Source organism: Cinclus cinclus, chromosome 3 (assembly GCF_963662255.1).
Source record: "Cinclus cinclus chromosome 3, bCinCin1.1, whole genome shotgun sequence".
Classification (NCBI taxonomy): Eukaryota; Metazoa; Chordata; class Aves; order Passeriformes; family Cinclidae; genus Cinclus; species Cinclus cinclus.
In genome coordinates, this window is record NC_085048.1 from 56,483,624 (window position 1) to 56,494,710 (window position 11,087).

At 42.4% G+C, this 11,087-nt stretch overlaps 1 protein-coding gene across 1 annotated transcript; it reads right to left on the reverse strand.

Annotated features, from left to right (window-relative positions):
* Positions 1-824: 824 nt before the first annotated feature.
* Positions 825-9,920, reverse strand: NUP43 (nucleoporin 43). The gene is made up of 8 exons (XM_062488858.1): positions 9,796-9,920; positions 9,289-9,411; positions 8,961-9,038; positions 7,872-8,049; positions 6,169-6,304; positions 5,067-5,218; positions 3,061-3,183; positions 825-1,816 (listed from the first exon to the last, which is right to left on the reverse strand). Exons 1-8 carry the CDS (start codon positions 9,913-9,915, stop codon positions 1,602-1,604), a joined length of 1,125 nt encoding a protein of 374 aa, XP_062344842.1. The 5' UTR covers positions 9,916-9,920; the 3' UTR covers positions 825-1,601.
* Between the last annotated feature and the right edge of the window lie 1,167 nt (positions 9,921-11,087).

The window sequence follows — 11,087 nt, forward strand, 5'->3', positions numbered from 1 at the left end:
GCCCGCCGCCGCCTCGGGCCGCTCAGTTCGGCGCCGCCATTTTGTCAGTGTCCCCGCCGCGGAGCCGCCCGGATATGGGCAGATCCCGGCCTGCCTCGCGCGGCTCCTGCCGCTCCCGGATGGAGCTGAGCGGCTCCCGCCCGCCCCGGCGGGGAGCGGCACTGCCCCGTGAGCTCCCCGCGCTGCCGGGCACGGCTGGCTTCTCCCGGACAAATTCCCATTTTCTAGTTTTCCGATTTTCTTTTAACGGGGGGACAAAGCACCGCCGAGCCTCTTCTTTCAGCTGATGCCCGAACGATGGACTCGTTACAGACCAGCAGGAAGGAAAACGCACCGTTTAGCACTCGGAGTGATCCGTTTCATTTCCATCTTTTGCATTTCAGATAAATCGGGAAGCTGCTCTAAGGAGCTCACTGGAAACTCTACCTCGCCCTGCAAAGGGAGGACAGCCCTGTCCTCAGCGCCCCAGCCAGCTCCTGCAGCCAGTCACACACGGAATGTGCATCAGGTTCGGTGTTCCTACCACGGCACACCCAGGCCACCCGCGCCGACGTGAATTAAAGTACACTCTAGAGTGGGTATGGTGGAAATGCCACGTAACACCTTATAACTAACCTGTTCCTGCCCAAATACACAAGTTTCTCCATCCTTCAGATTCAATACCCAGGCTCAATCCAAACAAGTTCCTGCAAGCACATCTATTCGAATTATTTTAGTAAGTCAGACCACTGCTCTTGTGCAAAACCTTTTATTAAAAAGAGAAAGGGTTCTTTGTAAGAAAAAGCAAGTACAATGCTAATAGTAAAAATTAACTTTTCAAATATTTCAATAAACCAGATGTGAATTTCTGACCAAGCCTATGTTTCAAGCTTAGAAAGTCTTACTCTTACAACTGAAAACACAGCCAACTCATCTGTCAATTATGACTTCTTAATTATAAACCCCATTTTTCTGCTGGGAGATTTACTGGTGCATTATCAAGTTTTAACATGCAGCATCCAAGATGAAGCTGTAACTAATTCAAAATAATGTTGCTAGAATGCTTAGATTCCTATAGAACTTGTCACATTTTATAGCTTTAACAGTTTTCCTTCCAACTCTCATGGACTAACATTAAAAGTTATGTTTCCCTACATATATAAAAAAAACTGAGCTTAAAAAACAACCCCATCTCTCTCAGGTGACATAAAAAGAATTTTAACAAATCCCACAGTTTTGCTTTAGAAATAATACTTGAAAAATACCTTTACAGGGAAAAATAAAAATCCAGGGTTTACCTTTTCTTCTATTTCTATGTGCATATGCATTATGGACATCACTTTACAGCAAAGATTTTGCCCTTAGTGACTACTCTTCTGCTTGTCAAAACCAAGCAGGCAGCCGGGAAGAAATGGCATGTAAGCTTGCTCAGTCACCCATCCTGGAGCATCAAGTGACAGCTGTCAGAATGTGAAGTACCTCACTTCTTCCAGAGCACCAGGACCAAGCTGAGGCCTCTGCCACACACTCCAATAAGAGACTAACGAGTAGCATTAAGAATGAACCTGACATTTCCCAGTAGTTCAAGCTGGTCGATACTTCCAAGGGATACCGCAGTCACTTCAAGCAAAAAGTTGTCTGTTCACATAAATAGCCTCTGCGTCAGTACCATATACCAGGCATGGTCCTAGAACGTCTAAACTATTCACAGACAAAGTCTGATTTGGAATCAGGTTGGTGATTTCCATGCGGTCTTTGGTCGGATCATTGCTTAGCCAGGCACTTACTACAGACTGGTTAATGGTACTGTGGGAAAGATAGGCAGTGGTTCTTCCTCCTGAAAGAAGGAAAGAGGGAAGACAAGGAAGTAAGTTTTAATTTCATTTATATATTCTCAGAATTTGGAGAAACACAGTAGATATGGGTCAGACATAATGGAAATACAATTTTACATTTAAGTCGGTTTTCAGATTAGTTGAAATGTAATTTCTCTGGTTAACTAAGGAAAATAGCTTAAAAATCAAGTACTTGAAATAATTACAAATATTATCTACCAGCTCTACCCTCAATTAAGATGAATGCATCACAACAGCTATTAACTCATCTCACTGAACAGTGTTACCTGAAAGTTTCTCTAGCCAGATACTAAAGCAAGCACTCTCTGTTTATAGAGTATCTTGTTCTATTTGGGGTTTTCAGCTTTGCTTCAGTAACACATATTCCCTACTGCTCCTCCTCCCCACTTACTCTGCAGCAAGTGATATATCTATATTTGACTTTGAATTTTTTCCACTTAACATTTTACATTCAAATTGAAGTCTCACACTCTAAGAACTCATTCAGCGTAAGATTAGCAGGTGCAGAAGTGATGCTAAAGGATTTATATTTCATATACTTGAAAACATGCAGATTCCAACTCAAATGAGTAATCCTATAATTTCTATGGATAAAACTTTGAATGAAAACTATGAGGCCAAAGGCAGCAGGTGACATCTGAAAGTTTCCCCACTATTTACAGTCTGAAGAGGCAAGCACTTAGCAGTCTTTGTGATTAGAATGTGAAAATAATTGCTTAAATTAAAAGTCAGTATCATAACTTTAAAATCCCGCCACCATGCAAAAGGATCCAGTTTCATTTATTGAAAATTCCAATTACTACCCTGAATTGTAAATTCATAATTCTACTATCTTATTAACCTATCAATTATTTTTGTATTCTTAGTGTAACTCCCTCAGAGACTCAATAATGTCAGTCAGGCTGCCTCTGTTTCTTTTCTACATACAGATGATTTTTAAGTGAACACAGTCTATCTTTGAAATCATAGATGTGTCCCTTCACCCATTGGTCAGAGGGTAGCAGATTAAAAAAACCCAAACCAGACCACAAAAAACTCTGCACAACTTGTTGCCATATATATAGTTTTCCTCAAGTGCCTATCAGGACTTGCTTTCTAAGAAAAGAAACCTGCTTCTAATTTTCTGTGTTAGGACTATGTCATGAATTGGGTCATGTGAGAACACTGACTGTAATGATGTTATCAAGTCACAAATTCAGCACAGATGGACTTCAAACATCCTTACCTTGATGAAGAAAAGATGGTTTTTCAGATGCGTTTGTGGAAGTATCCCAGTGCCAAAGAGATCCATCTTCAGAACACGTAAATAAATGTTCAGGGTCAGAGGGATGGAAGTGAACTTCCCACACTGGAAGTATTAAAAAAACACTTCAGAACAAGTCTCAAGTACTTCAATCATTGCATTTGGATAGTATGATATAGACACGAATCTACAAGAACCCATGCCTCCATCAAAACTTTTCATTTTTAATTGTGTGTGTATAGGAAACCCAAAGCCCTGTCCTAAGTTACATACTGCAGTTTTCCCTCTGCTGGCAAGGGGAAGGGGGGAAAGAAAAAAGAATAAAAGAATAATAATAATAATTAAAAAAAGATAAATATCCTATTTTGTTGCATTTTCAGTGCTATGAAAATTGTTTAGTCTTATCTGAATTCAGGCATTCTGCATACTATCATGTCATCTTCCCTGCTATGAAGTTTAAATCTGCACATAGCATGCATTCCTTCCCAGGACACAGATTATTTTGTGTCTAAATACTACAACTGCAGAAGACATTGAAGTCAGTAAATACCAAGAAATATTTTTACTCGTTTAATTTAATTGCAGCATAAAATCACAGAATTTTCAGCATAAAATTAATTGCTGTCTTGTTGATGTAGTTACTAGGAAAGTGAGCTCTTTCAGCACTGTGGAGACACCAAATGAAAGTTGAGTCTCCCCTTCTTCCTCATGTTTTCAAGTTTGTTAGTATCTGCATTCTGCTTTATTCTATCTGCCTAACACTGCACCAGCTCCCATTACTATTTATACACCTACTGTGCTAGAAGCACAGCCATTCTGATCAAATGCATCTAACAGCTCATTGAAGAATTGCTTACTAAGTCTACTTTTAGTTTAGATAGAGTTCACTTCTAGATAAGAACAGACTCCTATTCAGAGAAGGAAGCCAGCCAGATGAAAACACATTTAATAGTAGTAGGTATTCTGCAAAGAGTATAGAGACTAAGGTTGGGATATAGAGTGAGGAAGGCCAAGGAGACGCTGGACTTGAACCTGGCAAGGGATGAAAAGAACAACAGGAAGAGTTTCTACAGGTATGTCAGCAAGAAAAGGAAGGTCCAAGAAGGTGTACACCCCCTAATAACCAATGCTGGAAAACTGGTAACACTGGACAAGGACAAGGCTGAGCCACTCAACAACTTTCTTTCCTCAGTCTTCAATGGCAACCGCTCTTCCCATACTTCTCAAGTGGGTGGGCAAAAGTCCTGGGGGAGCAAAGTCCTTCCCACTGTAAGAGAAGCTCAGATTCATGATCACCTAAGGAACCTGAATGTACATAAATTTATGAGATGCATCCCAGAGTCCTGAAAGAATTGGATTATGTAGTTGGCAAGCCACTCTCCATATCTGAAAGGCTATGGCAATCAGGGGAAGTACTAGGGGCCTGGAAAAAGGGAAAGATGGACACAAACCCATGTTTAAAAAGCATAGAAAGGAAGACCCTGAGAACTACCAACCTATCAGTCTCAGCCCTGGTCCTGGGAAAAACATGGAACAAATCCTCCCAGAAGCTATGTTAAAACACATGAAGGACATGTGAGGGACTTCTTACAAGGGTATATAGTGACAGGACAAAGGGGAATGGCTTTAAACTGACAGGGTAGGTTTAGATTACGTTATTAGGAATAAATTCTTTACTGTTAGAGTGGTGAGGCACTGGAAGAGGTTTCCCAAAGAAGCTGTGAATGCCTCACCCCTGGAAATGTTTAAGGGCAGGCTCAATGGGCCTCTGAGCAACCTGGTCTAGTGGAAGGTGACCCTACCCTTGGCAGGGGAGGCTGAAAGTTAATGAGCTGTAAGGTCCTTTCTAACCCAAACCATTCCATGACTCAATGAAGTAGCAAGTATGTGGTTGTTTTCTACCACAGCTACAACAACTTATTTTTACAGGAATCAGAAACTTCTCTAAAATGCCACCTTCTTCTCCCCCCTCCATTTCAGGTACTTACTTTCTGCTTCATGAGCATTTAGCAGGGACACTGGCATAGTACCCTGCCTGATGTCCCATATACTCAGCATTCCATCCTGGCCCCCCGTTGCCACAATATGCTGCTGATTGGGATGCCTATCCACGCAGTGCAGTGGAACTCTATCGCCTGCCCTGCAAAGAGGAAAAAAATGTAACAACCAAATAACCCAACTGTCAAGTTTTTGTTTAGCTTGTATTGTCCCCTTCTTAATCCCTAATTTGGCATCAGGAGCATTGACAAGCAAGGTACCAGTACCAAGAGCACCTTCAATTCCTCTAACATCTGACTACCGGAGGCTGAAGGCACATGACATCTACTGGAAACCAGAGGTATGGCAATAACATGAAGCTACAATCGGGTTCCATGCCCTATGGAATGCATCTGACATCAACACAGCATCTGACTACTTTCTAGGAGGCAGAAGCCTTGCAGGTAAATAATACTCCACGTATAATACTAACAGCAGTAATAGTAATAATAACAATAACAACAACAAATACTCTGATGCATAATATAACAACAAATATTCTGATGCACAATATAATTATAGTTTTAGTATATACTAAAAGGCAGAGGGGGCACTAACAAAATCAGATAGCCGAACTACAGTCTATGAACAGCAGTGGGAATTATTACACAGACAACAATAGCATTGAAATCTAGCTCATTTTGTTTTCTCACAGTGCCTTGTAAGGCACAAAGTTACTATTCAAATACATTCCAAATGCCAGAAATATTCCATTAGGCCTGTGGAGAAAAACCAATATAAACAGGTAAAGAGACTGGGGTTGAAGATTTAAAGTTTTTTTCTCAAAAAAGAGAAGTGTAAAGGTATAATAGTCCTTCAAAAGTTAAATCATAAAACAGGCCTGCTAAGCACAATGCTGAGTGACAAAAGTGGTTCAGCCATTAAGCAGTCTGCCTTTGCTTATTTAAGTACCAAAGAAGTTAAAATCCTTTTTTTAAAAAAAATCAGTAATTTACCATCCTGTTGTTAGGAAGCTATTAGGAAAGATTTTAATCAGGTTATATAAAGTAGCACATGCTTTTCAGTAAATATGTAAAATAGTGAGGGTCTTACAATGAAAATATTTGAGATGGCTCATTTCTTTGCTGTCTGAGGTCCCATATTTTTAATTGTCCAATTGAATTTACTGTCAAGATCTCAGTTGTGCGAAGGAAAGTCACCGCATGGAGCGTACTGCTGTCTGCGTTGTCTGCAAGAGACGAGGAAAGCATTCAGGTAAACTTATGGAATGCTAGTCTCCATTTAATTGCAAGAAAGTAACTCTTAACAGAGAACAGAACTTAAACATGTGAATAACCTCTGCAGTTTCAGGGTCAGAGAATGTCTGGTATCTGCAAATACCCTGTAAAAAAGGAGCCTTTGCTTACTGTATGAAAGACTACTGAGACAAATCTGTAAGAAGATGTATTAAATTAGCTCTGATAATTACTAAACTACTTGTTGATTTGTAAGATTTCTTTTCTTTAGGTCCTACAAGAGGAATCAATTCAGCCAAGTTAACAGCTCTCAAAAGTTTTCTTCATATGGCCAGCACCTACTGAGAGGAAGCAGCTATGGAGCTTTTCATTATGGAGTTCTAAACACAAGAAACAGTAACTCTGGCTGACAGCATTAAGCAGTTTTATACAGAAACACTTAATTCACCAACTTTTAGACCTTTTCTAAACTGCCAATTCGTATCAAGTAAAACCCAAATTATGCTGTGCTTGTTAATAACTATATAGCATGGCCGTTTTTTTTCCAAGTCCTTTCTCCAGTGCCTTTTTTTGTCAAGAGTAATTTACAATGTCAAACAATTCACAGCTTTGAGGTGAAACTTTTGAGGCCTTCTGAAAAAAACAGACACTATTTTCTTGTATTTTATTTCTGCTACTATATATATAAACTTTTCAACTTGATTATAATGGGGCAACTTTGTTAAGTCTACTTTCACCTCAAGTATTTTAAAATTCTTCGTGTAAAACCATTCTGAAAATACAGGCGAATTATCATCTTTCTACATAAGATGGAAACATTTTCTGATATTGAGACAAAAAAGTTACGCTGATGCCTGGTTACAGATATGTGAATGACTTTTCTGCCTACTGTTTAAATGAAAGCAGAGAGGATGAAAAAGCTCACCAAAACACCATTAAAAAGAAATGCTAGATTGCTGAATACTAGAGGTTCTAGAGTATTCAAAGTTTTATGACAGACTAACATCAAGTGGTTTAGCAATGATATACCTTTACGGCTCCAAAAGATTTTTACACAGTCTCTAAAGTTAGAGATTCTTTTTTCCTGCCCTAACTGACTACAAACCTATGCATTTTAAATCCACTAAATAACAAATATACCAAGGTATTCCTTTGCAACTACTGAATGAGGTACAAGAGTTCTAGCTTCATGTCAAGGATTCAGCTTACTGCCTGGGAAACGTCAAGGTGTCATTGAACTGGGAACCAGTAAAACAAATTGCTTACACCATGGAACTCCATCCTGAAGAACCTGAGAGCATCTTCCAAGATGTTCTCTCTCTTCCCTCTCCAACTGTTACTGTAAAACCATGAACTTAAAAATACCTAGATGAATATAGAAATGTATCTGAAATATGCTTCAACTATTTGAGTTCTGGAGGGATATAAGAATAATCTGTAACAAACATGTTCAACCTGGAATACGGAAATCAATACCCAAGTAACTTTTCTGTTTTGTTTTAATAAACTGAAAATCAAACAACTCCCTCCAAATTTTTAAACACCAGATATTTCACATACCTATAGTTCTTACTGCATCCCTTTGGTCAGCTCTAAAGAGATTTATTCTACCATCTTCTCCAACAGTGACAATTTCTGGGTTGTTGCAGACGACTCCAGTACAGGCTGCTCCACCACAAGACGTGTCTTGATCCACATGATAATGGGCTTTCTCCCATCGGTGGTTGGCAGATAATGTCTAAGCGGTAACCAGACATGAAATTATGGTCTTAAATAATGAACCTGATAGAACAAAGCTTCCAGAATACTCATGAAACCAGAAATAAGGAAAGCCACACTATTTCATGGAAATGAGAGCCTCCTACACAAACATAAATCAAGAGATCTGAATTTTCATCAACTCTTAAGACACAACTCTTCCACAAAATGTTAATTATTTCCTCTCTGAGCCACTGTTTTCACATGACCTAGCAATTAGAAATAACACTGTGGACTGTAAAATGTCTTTCACTAGGCTGATGTCTTCAGGATTTCCCCAGGACAGGGGAAAAGAACTGAGGCCCTTAGAAAATAGAAGGTCAAACTCACATCTTGATTGCAAGGAACTTAGTTTATTTTAGGTACCATTACCACACCAAATTATTAACCAACGTTCACCTTTACTGTGTCATTGTGAACTTATATAAAAAGGCAATTATGCATTTATTTCCAGTGATTTATAACCAAAGCAAAAGACTAGAATTTACTTATCTTCCTTCACATGACACTCATGAGAATTCATTTTTAATTTGTTAGAATTGAATATGAATCATTTAGTTCAAGAATGTAAAAGCTCTGATAAGGCAGGCAGAAGTCCATTAATATCTACTGCCCCAAAACACTCTATTGTCTTAAAGTATGTTTTCAATGAATGGGTTTTTTGGTTAGAGATACAGACAAGGAGATAATCCAGTCTGTCTCACTCTGGAATCTTGTTTATGTAGCATGTGTACAAAATGCTATTTTCTTTCCTCATATCTGTAAAGTCAAAGGTTTTTTTAACATACTTTAAAAAGAAATTGATTTTGGTAGCTGGATGTTTTCTATGCTAAGGTCAAAGTGACCTGTATTACAGAGAATAGCATCTTAAAGCCAGTGCATGTCACATACCTGGTTATTTTGATGATGACGGAATATAGTTACAGTTCCTGTTGATGAAGCAACCACGATTCTCTCTTGATCCAAAAACTAGAGATAACAAGAAAGCTATCAGTCAATGTTAGTACCGAGGTGATAATTTTGATTTTATAGTAACCTAACTTATCGGTAGGTGGAGAGGAAAAAAACAAACCCACAAAGCAATATTGATTGGTTTTGTCCCTTTTCTTCATCAGAATTTTCTGGCCAATCTCAGCATTTTGACAGTTCACGCTCACTTAACTTCTCCTAAATGACAAACCCTTAAAAAATACAGATCTGCTCAACACAGCTATTTTACCTGCATATCCATAACATCACCGTTGTGCTGGATGTCACACAGCAGATGAGGCTCTCCATGATATTCACCATTGAGGCCCGCATTTCCAAGGTCGCCAGCAGACCAAATGGAGACCCTGTTATCCTGAACGAAAACAACACCACATTTACTCGAAAATGCTTTTGAAAGTACCTAGCAATAAGCCTCGGCCAGGGAAGGCAATAGACTACGGGCTGCGCACCGCTCCTGACGAAGCCGCCGCCGGCCGGAGGGAAGCGCTCGCCTAGGGGGATAACGCTGCCGTGCGGCGGGGCGGCCCCACGGCTTCCTTGGGGACACGAGCACGGCACGGTCAAGCAAAGGGCGAGACTGCAGAGCCAGGCAGTGCTGACGGCCGCTCCGGCCTCGCTCTCCCGCACCACGCGGCGGAGGCTCAGGGCGCCGAGGCGGCGTGGGGTGCCACCGCCGCCCGCGCCGAGACCCGGCGGGAAGGTCGCGCCGCGTCTACCGGGCCCGCCCGGCCGGTACCTCGTTGTCCCAGGAGCCGGTGGCGAAGAGGTCGGGGGGCTGGAGCGCGGCGGCGGGCAGGGGCCGCCACCGCGTCCGGCTGATCTTCTGCGACACGAACTTGGCGCTCACGTCCTCCATGGCCGCGCCCGCCCCGCGCCCGCTCCCGCCCGCCCCGCGCCGCGCGCGCGGATTGGCTGCGGCGCGACGGCGAGCGCGGAGGGACAGCCGGGGGCGAGGTGGGGGCGCACGCGGGCGGGCCGGGGCGCGGACCGTCCCGGGAGCGGCGCTGGGTCGGCGGCGGCCCCGCCGGCTGTGGGAGCCGATCAGTGCCAGCTGCCCGCGGTAAACCGGGACGGGACGGGACGGGACGGGACGGGACGGGACGAGGCTGGCCCTGCCCGGCCCCTGCGAGCCGCTGCACCGGCGCGTATCCGCTCAGCGTCGGTTGCAGGTCGGGTGCGGAGAGGAGGAAGCAGAGGGTTCTCAGAAATGATCGTGCCGCTGTGCTCCTGTCTGCTCGGCCGGGCCGCGTCCGCCGGGACGCTGTTCCCGTGTGGCACCTTTGCATGACGTGCACCGACTTCTGTTTTCTCAAAATGAGTGACTTACACAACGACTAAGCATTTCTGGTCTAGATCTGCTTTTAAGTATGCCCTGCTTTCAGCTGGGGCGGAGTTAATTCCGAGCAGCAGGCACAGCGCTGTGTTTCGCATTTAATGTTAGAATAATGTTGACAACACGGCGATGGGTTACTCTTAAGTGGAGATCTTCACAGTCCTCGCTCTGCCGGTGAGCAGGTGGACGAGAAGCCAGGAGGGAGCATGGCCAGGACAGCTGATCCAAGGTGGCCAGAGGGATATTCCATACCCTAGGGAGTCGCGTGCGCTGTGTGAACTAAAAAAGGGGGGGGGGGCATTGGCCATGAGGGACCAAGTACTGCCCAGGCACAGGCTAATATATATAATTTCTTTGATTTAAATTATTAAAGTTATTCAGAGATAAGTCATCTCAACGAATGTTTTTTACCTTTGTTTTATTCCACTTATCCTCTCCATTCCTCGTGGGGTGGGCTGGGAGGGGTTGTGGGGCTTATGTGACCAAATATTTGCCTGGAACTTGCTGACTGGGGATAATCCATGATAATGTACTTCCAAGTGATACTCTCCTTGCTCTGACAGATTCTTACCTGGACAGAAATAAACAGAATATTTATTTTGTCCCAATTTGCATGTTAAATCAAAGAGGAGCACGCATGTACTTTCTTTCTAGTGTTTCACTTGAGACCTAAACAACTATAAATTAAAAAGTTC